The 16,976-nt window shown below is 34.8% G+C and overlaps 1 protein-coding gene across 5 annotated transcripts; it reads left to right on the forward strand.

The window, feature by feature from the left end:
* Nucleotides 1–11,400: 11,400 nt before the first annotated feature.
* LOC108333026 (phytolongin Phyl1.1) lies at nucleotides 11,401–13,618 on the forward strand. 5 transcript variants are annotated; one of them, XM_017568341.2, is made up of 4 exons: nucleotides 11,415–11,578; nucleotides 11,837–11,870; nucleotides 12,099–12,130; nucleotides 12,237–13,618. In XM_017568341.2, exon 4 carries the CDS (start codon nucleotides 12,435–12,437, stop codon nucleotides 13,269–13,271), a length of 837 nt encoding a protein of 278 aa, XP_017423830.1. In that variant the 5' UTR covers nucleotides 11,415–11,578; nucleotides 11,837–11,870; nucleotides 12,099–12,130; nucleotides 12,237–12,434; the 3' UTR covers nucleotides 13,272–13,618. The 5 variants fall into 5 exon arrangements, with proteins under 5 accessions (XP_017423826.1, XP_017423828.1, XP_017423830.1 ...); XM_017568337.2 differs by lacking the exon at nucleotides 12,099–12,130 and having other exon boundaries at nucleotides 11,401–11,578; nucleotides 12,131–13,618; XM_017568340.2 differs by lacking the exon at nucleotides 12,099–12,130.
* The last annotated feature ends 3,358 nt before the right edge of the window (nucleotides 13,619–16,976 follow it).

Genomic DNA, 16,976 nt, shown 5'->3' on the forward strand with positions numbered 1-16,976 from the left:
TTTAGAAGGTGGGCCCACTGCTTTTGGTTTGGCCAATAGAAGAGGAAAATTAATTGTATGCTTATTTCGTTTGAATGCATGACCAAGAATTCCAACGCGGGTAGAGAATGGAATTTTATTCACTTTGTTGAGTTAATTTTCCCTTTGACCGTGGACATCTTTTATGGCAGGAGAGAAGGAAAATATATTGTTTTTTCTTTGGTGCGCTAATTCCAGAGGAGTTTTTTTATATATTATGTTTCTTTTGGTATTTAAAGGAGGTAGGATTGCTTTAACCAATAGGAGGAGAGAGGAATTTGGTTTTCTGTTGTATTTGCATTTGCCCTCTGCGTGGGCTTCCAGGGGGGCAAGGAATTTCGGGTATAAGCCTTGGGTTGGACTGTGGATAGTGGACTGCATGTGTTTCATTCTTTTGGATCAACTTGAGGAATGTGGGGACGCTGTAAATGGGCTTTAGTATCATAGATGTTGTCTCTTTAAACACACTATTTTGACCCTTATACGTTTAATATATTTTAGGGAAGTTTGGAGGGTTTGTGGGGAGAGTTTTGGAAAGATAAATAAGATATAGTGGTTAAAATTTGAACGGAGAATATTGGGAGATTTATTTTGAGAAGATAGGATGTTGAGCTCAGGTTAGACCTAGGTATAAAGGGGAGGGTTTTAAAACCCGTTTTGAATGGGTTTACGTGTCTTAAACTTTTGCAGGTGATTAGTGAGTAATGAGTGATAGAGAGTTGGAGAGGGTGATCGGAGGGTCTAAGAAAAATAAGGTTATGAGGAAGTCTTTGAATTGATGATTAAAGAAAGAGAAAAAGTGAAGGAATGGTTTTTTGCATGGCTCGTGGTGAGGTTACGTAGAAGAGTGGAGAGAGGGAGTTGTTGTGTTTTAAGGTAGTGAGTAAAGGGACCTGAGTAGGTCCTATTTGAAAGAAATATGAATTTAAGTATTGATTAAATAGATGAATTATTAACTAGTAAGTGACGGGATTGTTTAAATCTTGCTATTTATGAATAATATATCTTATGGTATTGTTTAATGAAATGATTGTTAAGGTATTGTTTAATGAAATGACGGTTAAGGTATGATAGAACATGTGTATGAACCAATATTATTGAGATGAGGTATCGAAAAGTAATGAGATTTGTGTTATAAATCTTGTGATTGGTTGAAAGATGCATATTATTGAGATTAAATATGAAATGTATTGAGATTGTGATATCAGCCTTCTCATTGGTGAGTAATGCATGTTATCGAGAATATGTATGGAATTGTGGTGTAAATATGAAACTATGTTATTTCCTTGTAGTGTGACTAGTCATGGATGAACTTTTCGTACTGCGCTGTAGTAATAATGTGTTGGACTATCAGTTAGAGATAGTGATTCGAGTGTCACTTCCCTCTGGGGGGCATGTGGATGTCTCGCTCAAATGACTTCGGTTTGTGTTGAGTATAGTGCTCAGTGGGTGCGTCTAACCGAAGTTTTTACTCGTTAATCCTTGAGAAGTCGGAGAGATAGGTCGGAAGTTGCAATGAAAGACGACTCGAAGAATTGCCTTGTTTTGCGAAACAGGTTATGACGACATAGTAGAAGGAAACAACATTGGGTCATGAATGAATTGGTTGTGATGTTAATGCTATGATGAAATATGCTGTATGGTTATATTTTGGGAATGTGTTTATTTATTCTATTTAAAAGTTTTCAAACTTGGTACTTTTATTGTAAAAGAGATTAGTTGAGATTTTTGTTTGAAACAAACAACATTTATAATTATGTTTTGCTTCTGCATTTTAATCAAATAATGTTTGATTGTCTAAAGGATTGTTTTATGAAAATATTTTGTGAAAATTTTTTACACCATGACATCTCGAAAATCGAGTGTGACATTGTCTCTCAGACCATGGTTGGTTCATTTTAACATTATTGAACTAGTGAAGGAGAACTGTTGGTCTTTAAAAAATCATTGAAGGTAATAGTTAGGCATGGGATGTGCTTTTCAGAGAGGGTGAACTACTAAGGTAATAACATGTGATCAAAAATTGGTGTCCGAAAAGATAGTTATGGAAAATCTTATCCATATCAAATGAGGTGGTGTGAAATGTTTAATACAAGAAGATTTTTTCGGAGTAAGAAAATAATATTTCATGAAACTATATTCGTAAATGATCAAGGAGTCTTCATAAAAGGAAATACTAGTAGTGGTGGATCCCTTATAAAAGTTAATTTTGTAAGTGACTTAAGTTGACTTATGAAAAAGTGCATAAAGAAGCAAAAAAGTGACTTCTGGAAAGTTTCCCCAATACCCTATTTTTCCTCCCACGGTTACATTACTTCACTTGTTTTTTCTTATTCCAACAAAATTTTCACTTTTGCTATAAGTTTCCTTGACCATATATATAGTTAGGTGGTGACAACTTGCTTTACCTCCACGGTTTACACGATGGGACTATGTCATAATGTTGTAGTATTCAATCGTATCTCTAAATCGAGTTTTTGTGTAGACATAGGAATTCATTTCATTGTTCACTGGCTACACGTGCGTTACGCATTTAATGTAAGTTTGGTCGGTCATTCCTTCCATTTAATCATATTTAACAAAGATGACAAAAAAACAGGCTTTCAACTCCATGTGGTCGCTCGATCAGACGTGGAATGACAAATAACCTTGCATGAACATACAAGGATTGTGTATTCCGATAAATTATATGCCAACGATAAGCATATGATCGATAATCAAGTTACACGTCCTCTCTTATCGAGACATCACCAAACTTCCCTTCTTTTTCAAGAATCTCAGTTTGGAATATGATAAGAAAGTTTTTCCAACTACCGTCAGTGAGATCCTCTGGGACATTGTCTCTCAAACCATGGTTGGTGCGTTTTGACATTGTTGAACTATAGAAGGAACATCGTTGGTCTTTGAAAAAATATTTGAAAGTAATAGTCAATTACGAATTGTGTTTTCGGTGATGTGTGAACGACTATAGTGAATAATAAGGGTGTTCACAAATCGATTTTCGAAAATATAGTTAGAGAAAATTTTATCCATAATAAATGAGGAGGTGTGAAATTTTTGTTTCAGGAAGATTTTTTCAGAGTAAGAAAATAATATTTTGTAAAACTATATATTCCTTCGCTAGTCCAACAGATTAAATCGTTTAACTATGCTAAGTTGAACTAACAAGTATTTTTAATTCACTTTTGAATATAGAAAACAACAAAGTATTTTTGAAATACAAACAAAAATGATTACTCTCTTTGAGATTATATATTTTCAATATAAAGAAAACCTGAAAACTTATAGGTAAGCTTTTCTTTTTCAAAGAGAAAGTCTAGACCAAAGTTTGAGAGAAAAACGACGGCATAAGAGTAACCAATAATAAATCTTGATGTTATCTTTTCTTTACGCAGTCTTCTTTATATAAACTTCTTAAAAAAACATAGAGATGTAGTCTTTTGCTATGAGATTAAATGGTATGTTGCTTCTTGTAGAAGCAAATGTGATGTTTGTACCGATAAGACAAACAAAAGACATTAAGGAAACATAATCAAAATATCTTCATATCTCTTAATGTTGTTTTGATCTAATACAAAACTTTTGAATAAAACTTTATATCATGTTAATTTGTATAAAAAAAACATAACACAACAAACAATAGAATAACATTTTAAAAAAATAAAGATGTGAAAAAAAAAAACCTGATAAAAGCAATTACCTCAATTAAATCATACTACATGTATATCTGATTATTTTTTCCTTTTCTTACCCTCATAAAATTCGTAAATATCAAATTATTTTTTATTAAAATTCAAAAATTAAAAGTTTCCTTCATAAAGTTGATAAATATCAAATTACCTTTGCATTATTTCCTTTTTCTAATAAATTTCAAAAAATCTGAAAAAAGTTCAAGATTTAAAAAAATTTAAGATCTAAAAATATATTTCAAATTTCGTATTTCAAAATATATACTAAAATATATTCTCAGATTTAGAAATATTTCGAATTGTGTAATCTAAAACACATTCAAAAAAATATATGATGTGTATTATGGGTTAAATTTTTTAATTTAAAAATATTCTTTGAATTTTACAATTTAAAATACATTTAAAATGTTACATCTTAGAGTATGTACTTGGAAACGTAATTTTAGATATGGAAATACTTTTTTAGATTGTACCATCTAAAATTATTAATAAATGTATTTCAAAATATATTTTTCATGTTAAAAATACTTTCCAGATTACAAATCCATAATGCATTAATGTATTTTGAAATTCAAACTTCGAAAATATTTGGGGTTTATAGATTTTACGGGGGTGCAAGAAAAAAGGAAAGTGCAATAAGAAATAACCCGTACACTTTGAGTTTTCGGCCTTGGGCCACACTTTCACCAAAGCTATTTGAGCCTTCCGATCGTTTTTGGTCATCCAAGTACAAGTATTGTTAATCTGCACCCCAATCAGATTTCTTCCAATACCCTATTACTTCTGGAAATTATTTTTCCGAACATAATAAACAATTTTGGATTTTTATTTTGGAAAAAAATTCTTCCCTTTCTATTACAGAAAAAGTTGATGGGGTGAATGAGAAATTTGATGGGGTGTAGGAAGCAATAGTTTTACAAATATGTCTTTATTTTATTATTTTCTCCAAATTTCAGGAATGTATAATACTGTATGAAGAAAGTATTGCCGTTAGTAAGGGATATTGGGCAATTTTGAATTATTGTTATTTTTATATATTTATTAACTCCAAAGCATAGAAAAACAAATTATGTAATAAACAAGATCATAAAAACTTAATATGATAAAAAATGAAAATAAGTGAAATTAAAATAATTTTTAAACTCTAAAATATATTAATCTAAGTATTTTTTTTATCAATTCATTAAATAGACAAAAATATGTCAAGCAAATTAATTATATTTTTTATGGTTTAAATTAAAAGTATTAATGGTAATTAACCCAATTTATTAAAGAATGCATTGCTATTTTTGGAATGCTATTAAAGAATCCATCTAATTTCATTACCATGGCACTTCATATCCTATACGCGCTTTATTAAAAACACCGAAACAAAAATAGAAACGAAGAAACAATAAAGAAAAAGGACAACTTATTACTACAATTAATGAAATAATAAATAAAGTAGTTGAAAGATAAAATAGAAATAGAAAAAGGTGATTTAAAATTAAAATCTATTTTCTTTCAAATATACGATGAATTCATATATCGTTTATAAAATCTAAAGTTAAAATTGAGGATGCTCGGACGCCTTAGATGATCGAGACACGAGTGGTATTGGGAATAAGTATCCCCTACTGTCAATAAAGGACAGTATTCTTGTACTCTACGGTTATTTTGTTTGTTATGGTTTAGTTTTACAGAAGCTCTATAAATAGAGCTTCTCTGTTTCAGTGTTATGTATGTGAAAAGAAACACAGATTGTAGCATGTTACACATACATCAATATAATACAAGAAATAGTTTTTCTTACCTCTCTCGCTGTCCTCTCCATTTTTGTCTTCATCATCACTGTGAGTAGCTCCCTCCACCGTCGCCGGACTGCTCCTAGACGTCGCTCCCTTGGCACCACTCGAGGGAAGCTTCTCGAGGCTCTGCCCTCTCTCCTCTCACTCAGAATTCTCGGTCTGTGTTTGTGCCACCCTGGACGCTGCAATGCTTGGAAAATGCCAAGGCACATTGGACTGGGCCGCACACTGTTTAAGTGCACAGTGTTGGGTCATTCGTAAAATGGTATCAGAGCAGGTCTAGTACCTGCTCTGCTTCCGTTGGCTCTGATCTTGGTATCCTTCTTTATCTTGGTATCTTCTTGGCATCTTCTTGGACTGGTTCTTGCGTTTCTTCCACCATGGATCAGATGGACCAATTTTCCAATCCATTCAGCCCCTATTATCTACATCCAGGTGAGAACCCTGGCCTGACACTGGTTACTCAGGTTTTGAATGACAGCAACTACTCTTCTTGGAGCAGAAGTATGAGGAGAGCTTTGCTCTCCAAGAATAAGATAAAATTCATTGATGGGTCTATAAAGAAACCCCAGAAAACTGACCCATTGTTTGATGCATGAGAGAGATGCAATGTGATGATTCTGTCTTGGATAACAAAGACTCTGTCACCACAGATTGCAGAAAGCGTCATATACATTGAGGAAGCCAAAGAATTGTGGGATGAATTGAAAGAAAGATTTTCCAAGGGTGACTACTTCAAGATTTCTGATTTACTTCAAGAAATACATTCCATTAGGCAAGGAGAGAGAGGAGTTAGCCAGTTCTTTACTGATCTAAAGATTCTATGGGAGGAGTTGGAGTCTTTAAGACCCATACCCACTTGTACGTGCAAAATCCCATGCAGTTGTGATCTGTCAAGAGTCTCCTTGAAGTATAGAGAAATGGAACATGTGATGTGCTTTTTAAAAGGGTTAAATGATTCTTACAATACTGTTAAAACGCAGATCCTCCTGATGGACCCACTTCCTAATATTAACCGGGTTTTCTCCCTCATTATGCAACAAGAGAGACAGGAAAAGCACAACTCTGCCGATACAAAAATCCTAGCAAATGTGACTGACAAAAACAGTCAGTGGAAAGGCCAAGGAAGGGGTTATGGATTTCGCGGTCAAGGAAGAGGAAGAGGTAGAAATCCTAACTATGGTAAACAGTGCTCATACTGTAACAAAATGAACCACACTATAGATGAGTGCTACTTTAAGCACGGATACCCTCCTTGGTACAAAAAGGGTGACAACAATCAAGATAAAAAGGCTGACTGGAATTCTGTCAATGCATGCCAGAACAAGACTGAATCAGAAGGAACTCCAAGCACACAACAAACTGTTAATGGTACTGTTAATGGTAATATTTTCAATTCTTTTACAGCAGAACAGATGCAAAAGCTTCTCCGAATGATGGATAAAGTTGATGAGCCTACCCACAAAGTCAATCAAGTTCAAAGGAATGACACTGAAAATAGAGAAGGTAATCTTTCCTGGATAATAGACACTGGGGCCACAGATCATGTGACCCATGATAGGAAAAACTTTGTCACTTTTTTCAAAATTAAACCTATCTCTGTTAAATTACCAAACAACACTGTTCTCACTGCTGAACACGCAGGAACAGTACAGTTCTCCAAGAACTTTATCATTTTTAATGTCCTTTATATTCCTGAATTTTGTTTCAATTTAATTTCTGTCCAAAGTCTCATTAAAGATTTGGACTGCAGCCTAACCTTTACTTCTAAGACTTGTCAGATAAAGGAGAACCATACTTTGAAGATGATTGGATGTGCTAACTCTTGGAAGGGACTCTATTACCTACAAGCTTTTCCTAGACCTGACCAAAGATACATTGCTAATACTGCTTTCTCTTTTAAGAACGTTGATGTAAATTTGTGGCATTGTAGGCTAGGCCATCCTACAGACAGGGTTACCAAACAGATTTGTGATACTTTTCCTTATGTTAAAATTGACACTGACATTGTTTGTGATACATGCCACTTTGCCAAACAGCGAAAATTGCCCTTTTCTAAGAGTGTTTCTCTTACTGTTGAATGCTTTGAAATTGTGCACTGTGATATATGGGGCCCTCTTAGTACCATTTCGGTTCATGGTCATAGGTATTTTCTCACCATAGTAGATGACTATAGTAGGCACACATGGGTTTTTCTGATGAACAATAAAGGGCAAACTAGAGATTTATTACAAAATTTTGTTGTTAGGATTAAAAACCAATTTAACAAAACGGTTAAAACTATCAGATCAGATAATGGTCCTGAATTCAATTGTGTGGATTTCTATAACTTGCATGGAATCAATCATCAGAAGAGTTGTGTAGAAACACCTGAACAAAATTCTGTTGTTGAAAGAAAACATCAACATATACTAAATGTCACCCGTGGTCTTCTTTTTCAAGCTAATATTCCTAATGCCTACTGGTCTTATGCTATTGGTCATGCTGTTTACCTCATCAATAGACTGCCTTCCATCACTCTTAGCAACAAAACTCCCTATGACCTTCTCTACAATCTGCCCCCCACATATTTAAACCTCAAAACCTTTGGATGTTTGTGTTTTGCCTCTACTCTTACTAACAACAGAAGTAAGCTTGACCCTAGAGCTAGAAAGGGAGTCTTCCTAGGGTACAAAAATGGTGTGAAAGGCTATATTGTACTTGACATAAATACCAAGGAACTCATCATAAGCAGAAATGTCATCTTCCATGAAGACATTTTCCCCTACAAAAATCTGCAGGGGAGCAGAGAAGACAGCCACGCCGAAAAGGACAGAGCTGACATTCTCAGTGACCTCCTAAAGGATCCCTATACCATTGACGTTGACAGACAAGCAGGGTCAGATGTTACTGACCCAGAAGAGGTTCAACTATCCTCTAATGATGAAAGCAGCAGCGACAATACAGAGAGCAGCCAAGAAAATCACAGATGCAGAAGATCCGATAGACCCAGAAAAACTCCTGGATATTTGAAGGATTATGTTCATCAGGTTAACCAATCCTTGACTGTAAAAAAATCCTTTAAAACTCCATACCCGATCACTGATCTCTTGTGTTGTGACAATTTTTCAGACAAACATTTAAGATACACTATGATTGTCACTGGAAATAAGGAACCCAATTCCTACAGTGAGGCCAAAGACATGAATGAATGGGTAGAGGCAATGCAGAGAGAAATCAAAGCCCTGCAAGACAATGACACCTGGGTTTTGACCTCACTACCTCCAGGAAAAACCGCTATAGGATGTAAATGGGTGTACAAAACAAAATATAAGGCTGATGGAAGCATTGAAAGGTACAAAGCCCGTTTGGTGGCAAAAGGTTACACACAGCAAGAGGGCATAGATTACCTTGACACTTTTTCCCCTGTGGCTAAACTCACCACAGTTCGGTTACTCATTGCTCTAGCTGCCTCAAACCACTGGTTCTTACACCAACTAGACGTTGACAATGCTTTTCTACATGGAGACCTCAATGAGGAAGTCTACATGGAGACACCCCCAGGTTTGAATGTCTTTGATAGGAGACAGGTTTGCAAACTAACTAAGTCATTATATGGTTTGAAACAGGCCAGCAGACAATGGTTTGAGAAACTTTCTTCTTTCCTTATAAATGCCAATTACACTCAATCTAAGTCTGATCATTCATTATTCATTAGAAGAACACCTACAAGTTTCACTGCTCTACTTGTATATGTTGATGATATTGTGCTAGCAGGAAACTCCATGGAGGAAATCAATTGCATAAAGCAGCTCCTACACAATAGGTTTCGAATAAAGAATCTTGGAGAGCTCAAATACTTCCTAGGACTGGAAGTGGCCAGATCTAAAAAGGGTATTCACCTATGTCAAAGAAAATATGCTTTAGACATACTGGAGGAAACAGGAATGTTGGGGTGCAAACCTTCATCTACTCCCTTCCTAAGTGATACAAGTTCACTATACAAGCCTGACAACTACCTGGATGATCCAGGACCTTATAGAAGGCTAGTAGGGAAGTTGTTATACCTTACAAATACCAGACCCGATTTATGTTTCTCGGTTAATTTGCTTAGCCAATTCGTACACTCACCTACTGATCACCACTATCGTGCTATATAGCACATCCTCAGGTACATAAAATTCAAACCATCTGAGGGATTGTTTTTCGCGGCTGACTCTCCTATACAGCTAAAGGCCTTTAGTGATTCGGACTGGGCGACGTGCCCTGACATCAGAAGATCCACAACAGGGTTTTGTGTTTTCCTTGGATCTTCCCTTATCTCCTGGAAGTCTAAGAAGCAGAGAACTGTTTCCAGATCCTCTACTGAAGCTGAGTATAGAGCTCTTGCAACCACTGTATGTGAAATACAGTGGCTGAGTTATCTCCTGAAGGACCTTCAGGTAGAAGAGACAAGAATTCCAGCCTTATACTGCAACAACAAGTCTGCAAGGCACATAGCTCATAACCAGAGCTTTCACAAACGGACCAAACATATTGAGCTTGACTGCCACGTTGTCCGTGAGAAAATCCAGGAAGGTCTTCTAAATCTTCTTCCCGTGCGATCTGACGAGCAATTGGCCGATATCTTCACCAAATTCCCTCATCGCGTCAGATTCAGTACTATTGTTCCCAAGCTTGGACTGATGACAATACATCGTCCAGCTTGAGGGGAGGCTATTGGGAATAAGTATCCCCTACTGTCAATAAAGGACAGTATTCTTGTACTCTACGGTTATTTTGTTTGTTATGGTTTAGTTTTACAGAAGCTCTATAAATAAAGCTTCTCTGTTTCAGTTTTATGTATGTGAAAAGAAACACAGATTGTAGCATGTTACACATACATCAATATAATACAAGAAATAGTTTTTCTTACCTCTCTCGCTGTCCTCTCCATTTTTGTCTTCATCATCACTGTGAGTAGCTCCCTCCACCGTCGCCGGACTGCTCCTGGACGTCGCTCCCTTGGCACCACTCGAGGGAAGCTTCTCGAGGCTCTGCCCTCTCTCCTCTCACTCAGAATTCTCGGTCTGTGTTTGTGCCACCCTGGACGCTGCAATGCTTGGAAAATGCCAAGGCACATTGGACTGGGCCGCACATTGTTTAAGTGCACAGTGTTGGGCCATTCGTAAAAAGTGGCAAGGTCGACCGGTTGGGAAAGATGTTTCCGAACATGATTAAGGTAAAACATTGATTAAAGATCGTTGGGTCCTGGTTGGGCCGTGATTAAAACTTCGTTAGTCCAAGATCCATAACCAAAACTATAAAATACAGGTCAAAGGTAAGAAGTAAAAGGATTCACTAATTATGCATTTATTACAGTGCTTAACTTACCGATCGGATAATCACTGACTTTGGCATCAGAGCACCTTTAGCAGGTACACCTCCGGTCTACACACAGGAGATTGAACAAGGCTTAACTGGATGGAGAAAACAGAGAGAGCATAGACTGGACGGCGTATAAAGGAAATTGTGCAGGGCTTAGGTGACTCGACTCTATACCGAAATAATAATATTTTTTTTAATCAGTCTTATTTTCAAATATTTGGAAGAGAGAAAATATTATTAATGACAACAAAGGTTTTTTTTTTTCTAAAGGACAACTTTAGTATTATTAGCTAAATTAATAATTTTTTTAGCTTTAGTAAATGAAATAATTGATTTTTATAAAAATTAACATTTTAGAAAAAAGATACTAAATTTGAGTCTTTTTTGAATGTAGAACAAGTTTTGTGAGAGGGTATTAAAAAAATCATTAATTGAAAGTAATTAAAAATGATGACCAGATTCATTCGAATACAACAAATGATAAAATAGTTAAAGTTAAATTATTATTAAAGTTTTGAATGAAATGAATAATAAATATGAGTGATTGGCAGCTTCAAAGTAAAACCAAAGAGCACAAAACATTGCATGTTAGATTCACACATCACACGGTTTGTGCCCGTGGCATTTTCGTCTTTCTCCCTTTCTATCACTGTTCGTCTTCCTTCTCTCTTCACTTTCTCTCAGTTCTCTTATGAATCAATCTCTCATCTCCAACATCCACACATGCATCACCATTAGGTATGTTCATTCCGTGTTTCTATTTTTTTACAAGTTTCAAATTCTGAAGTACTGAATCGGACTTATGCAAGACAAAGAAAAAAATGTTATACTGATTGGAATTAGTTCTAGTTCAGCTTGATTTGTGACCCCATTTTCGGGGAAAGGAAAAGGGTAGTCGTGTTATTGTTTTTATTGTTTAAAGTTTTCATTTTCTTGTGCTGTGGATCTTTGGCTTCAGTTTAAGTTTTTGAATATATTTTCCTTAACTCTTTTCAGCTGTTGTTCTGAGTGAATGCGGCTACCCTTTAAGGTATTAAATCTGTCTCTGTAAAAATAGATTTAAAGTTTCTCTCTCTCTCTGTTTTTTTTTTTTTGGATTGTTGGTGTAGTAGATTTTGTGATCTGAGGGTTTGGTTATCTGAGAATTTAAGATGGGTTATGTTTTGTTTTTTCATTTGCATGTTGCTTAATGTTATTGCTTTACCGACAGTTATTCTTTTAATGATGGAATTTGTGTTTGTTTCATGTGACTGAGCAGTTTCTCAAGGCTTGTTTTGGTATTCCCTACAGGTTTTTTACTGTATAGCTGGACAGTTTCTTGCACTTTTCCTGGCTTTTGCTCTTTCCTCGAGGGTTTATTGGGTTTTTCCTTTGCTGAATCTTGTTTGCCTACTAGGTTCTTCAGTCGGGATGAAACATGAAGACTTCGGTTTGATTTTACTATAAGTGTATATCGGTGTTTAGCAAAGTCAAGTTAGCGTTGAGATTCAGAATAAAGAGAAGAAAAATTGGTGTAACCTTCTGATTTGTTGGCCTGGTATTGTGAAGGAGTTTGGTTGCAATACGACTAGGAATATTGTTTACTGGTTCTACGATGGATTCAATTCAAAATAAAGTTTATTACTGCTGTGTTTCTAAGGGTAACACGGTCCTCTATGTGTATAGTGGTGGAGACCTGGAAGTTGAGAAGGTTGCAGCCTTGTGCTTGGAGAGTGCTCCTCCTTTCCACAGGTGGTATTTTGAGACAATAGGTAAAAGGACTTACGGGTTTTTTATGGAAGATGGGTATGTTTACTTTGCAATTATTGATAAAGGTCTTGGTAACTCGGTGGTTCTTCGGTTTCTGGAGCATGTTAGAGATGAATTCAAAAAGCTGGCTAGAAAAGGTTCCAGAGGAATTTTGCCAAACATGAACTCAACTCACTTTCAGGAAAAGTTGGTTCCTGTCATTCGCAGTCTGATTACTTCATTGGAGAGTGTTTCTCATGGTAGTAGTAATTGGAGAGATGGCACTTCCAATTCTTTTCAAGTGGATCTGTCTCCATCACCAAGTAGTTTGAATGGACAAATTGAAGGTGCTAGTTCAACAAAAGCCCCATTATTGGGAAAATCTAACAAGCCGGATAAGAAGAAAGTAAAGGATCATGTGATTGCCATGAGAGATGTTGAGTTGGAGGAGCATCGAAAATCTACAGATAGAGGAGCAAGGGCTGATTCAGGCAATCTGGAAGGTGTAAGCCAAGGTGGTGCAGGTTCATCAGTTGCTTTGCAAAAGGACATGGGTTCAATGAGAATAAGATCAGCCCCTCAAAATATTCGGAAGAAATGGTGGCGCCAAGTACGCATTGTTTTAGCTATTGATGCAGCTGTGTGTATAATATTATTTGTCATCTGGTTAGTAATATGTCATGGTGTATCCTGCATACGATAGAATTTGAACTTCTTGCTTGACTGAATTTGAATCACTATCATATGGAACTTGATGTTTTCCCGGTATGATCTGATCGGCAACAGAAATTGGTTATGTCGATGGAGCACAAAGATGGAAGTTACAGACTGGTCATGTTGATTAGATCAGTAGTGCTATTTGCAGGCTCATGCTTCTTTTCACCTGTATGTAGGCAATTTAATTTGTCGACTCTACTGTATAGTTTCATTACTTCTAGTCATATGTACTTGTATATGAATTTTGCGAAGATTTTAAAGGGTCTTGATTGGCCTGTTTCTATAGATTTTTTTTGACTGGTTTTTAATATAGAGATGACCAATATTCTGAAATCTCAAGTTCTATATGCAGAATAACTCTGTCTCCAAAATGTTTTAGATATGTCCGGACCACCATTTATGGCTTAGATATTGTTGCTCGCTCATAAAATATATTCTTTTAAGGTATATATGTCTAAATAAGTAATGGAGTTCGGAACCGCAAGCCGTAAATTAGTAGTTAAAGAAAGTATATGGAATTATAGATCATTAAGTATGTCACAGAAATGTATAGCTGATGTTGCGAACAAGGAATTATTCAAAATAGCTTGCTCCACTTCAGTTAGTGGGTTCTATGTAAGTTTTGCCTAATAGTGAAGAGAGTCTTTGACAGTGGATTGGGAAGTGTTGCTAACATTTCTCTTCTGAAAAAAAAATTAGTAAAAAGAGCTGTTAATGGTTTATCTATCCACTACGCAAGGAGCTCCTCCGTTAAAGGGGTATGAGATGTGCTTAGCAGTTAACTTTAAGTTGCAAATAATTTAAGACATTTGTCTTGAAAAAGGAGTATGATTTAAAATTCTCACACTAGTACCCAGGCATGGATATGTAAAGTTGTAGCAGTGTATAAGAGCAAACAATGATAAATGTCCACCCCGTAATGGCTTCGGGTGGAAAAAAGGGAGGTAGGAAGAGAAAACAAGGTTCGATAGTTAAAGTGATGGGTGATTTTATGGAAAAAGAAGGAATACGTGAGAAGAAAAGGCAGTAAAAGTGGGATGGAATGGAAGAGAAAGTGTATTTTGAGTATTTTTCCCATTAAGTGAGGTTTCGATTGCCTTCCTAGAGATTCAATTGTTTGCCTAGAAATTCAGTTTAATCTTAGAATTTTTGCAGTTGATGCAAATCTCTACATCATGAAACAAAGGAATAAAGAAATGGACGAATTGGTCTGGCACACTCATGCTTGCTTGAGTGGTCATTTGCAAAATAATGATACTTTTTCCCCTTTTTTCTTTACTCACTATATTTGTAGCCCCTTTGTTGTAGTTGAAGTGGATCAACTTGCTTGTGTAGTTGAGAAATTTGTTTTATTTTCCCCAGAGCTAAAACTTATTGATAAAGTCAAACCTGTTGCTTGTGCCATTACCATTACCAACTTAAGGCCATACTTGTAGCTCTGGAAATGTTTCTTTATTTTCTTTTATGTTTACATGGTTTTTCTCACCTTTTACTTCTCTGTTGTAAAACGTTTCCATGTAAAAATAAATCAATAAAGTTGTCATTAATTCTAGGAAGACCTCATAGATAGATAAAAATTTAACACATGAAGTTGAACCGATTTGATTGGTATTGTCCATATATATACCGGGAATGTTGTCATGTATGCAAATGATAGAAGGAAAATTTATAAGATGGATTGAACATTTTACATTTACCATTTTGTTTAACCACTCTCTTAGCAGAGTTGGTTATGTTATGCCTTTGAAGAAGTCTCGATTACTTGTGAACTTTGACTACAAGTTAAAATACTTTTTTTAGTGTCTTTTTGTGGCTTCTTATGTCACATAATAAGGATTCAAAGATTCAGAAATTTCGAGTCTGTGACCTGTCAGAGAATCAGTATTATCTTTTCATTATCATGACATCAATAAATTGACTTGGTTCATAAAAACTCAATTGTGGTGTCATGTACCCTACGTTGAGTTGGCCAGCTAAAATGTACTTTTCATGTCAAAGTTTTAGTTTATCTTCTTTCTATTGCTTTTTTGTATCATAAAACTTAAATCCAAAATCTGGAATCTCTCTTAAAGGGAGATTTACTCAGAACTCCCCACATTCTTTTCAAATGAAAACTACCAGTAAAAATCGTATGGATGCTGTAGAAACAGAGTTAGGAGTACAATGTTGTACGCTTTTTTTCGTTAAAAATTCTAGTACTAGATATGATGTCCATATTTGATTATATTTTATATGTTTTATAATCTTTGAAATATTCTTTAATGTTTTTAATGAATTGGATGAAACGTCTTTAGAAAATTTATTCTGTTGACTTGTTCGCTATAAAGATGAAGTCAAATTGCAGAAATTGGTTTGATGGCTGGAGCTGTGCTTACTATATTGGTTGTACTATTTCCTTGTCACATTCAATAAGTTAGGTATCCAATGTTGGTAAAATTATTTATGCACAATAACTCTACTATTGATCTGGCTAAAATGAAGATATTAAGATCAAGATCTATGTTTATTTTAAAAAATATTTGTTATCAGTTTATATAAAGCAAAAAATTCACACACACACACATATAGATTCATACCTTGGATTGGATTTGGGTAAATTTATTATCTAACTTGATCAACATTACAGCCAAAATAGTGAAACATGCATTGGTTTCACATTTATGCATATCAACTTTTAAGAATCTTCTTCACTGTATTGAAGCATTTCATGGGGAAACAATTTGCTTCATTCCTTCTTGAGAGTAACTATCTTTCTTTCATCTTTTCCAACAGTTCTTTTTATCTTCACAAACTCAAAGTGATTTATGGAGTCATTTTTGAACTTATGTTGGGTTAAGAATAGGTTAAACTTCTTTTACCATTGACTTAGCAAACTACTAAATCTTTTTTTTTTCTCAGAGAACACACATTAGGTGTTCTTGTTATAATAATATTATAAAACCATTTGTTTAGTTGATACATTATTTATACATTATATTGATTAATTAAGATAATAAAGATTTTGATCTCAAAATGAAACTTTGCTCTGTTAACTTCATATGGAAGGCTTCAGAGGAATGAAAGGATTTACTTTTAGAACATATTTCAATTACAATATATAGGATTCGTATGTACTTCAATTCTTTGGTAGCACCTTGAATAATATTAATGTCAACAGCTCAAGACAGATTTGTATTAATGTAAAGTTTCAAACTTACCCTTACTTATGATGTTGGTGTCAAAAGTTGCATCCATAAAGCTATCTTCCCTTATCTTTTACTTAAGTATTTCTAATCTTTTTTTGTTTTTCAAATGGATTAACTTTAAAAATCAATATAGAATGTTTCATTGAAAAATATGCTATTTGTTGATGGGAAAATGTCAAAATTTAAAATTTCTTTATAGATAACATTTTTTTTAACAAAAGCTATATTGCTGATATGAACATTACACACTTGTACCAGAAGGTACATTTATTTTACACCAAAAGGCACATTAATTAATATAATATCTTATATGTAATGTAAACCTCTGTAACAAGTTTATTTTTTTATGGTACAAAAGGGAAAGAAACTCTGAATTCGTATAGTAACTATATTAAATATTTTTGTAAAAAAACTTAAACAAAACTGTTTTCATTAAAAATAACTGTGCTGACTGAAAAAAAATTAAGGACTGAGATTTGGAGTGTGAATGATGGAGTTTGAATCCA

Source organism: Vigna angularis, chromosome 11 (assembly GCF_016808095.1).
Source record: "Vigna angularis cultivar LongXiaoDou No.4 chromosome 11, ASM1680809v1, whole genome shotgun sequence".
In the NCBI taxonomy this organism is placed as follows: domain Eukaryota; kingdom Viridiplantae; phylum Streptophyta; class Magnoliopsida; order Fabales; family Fabaceae; genus Vigna; species Vigna angularis.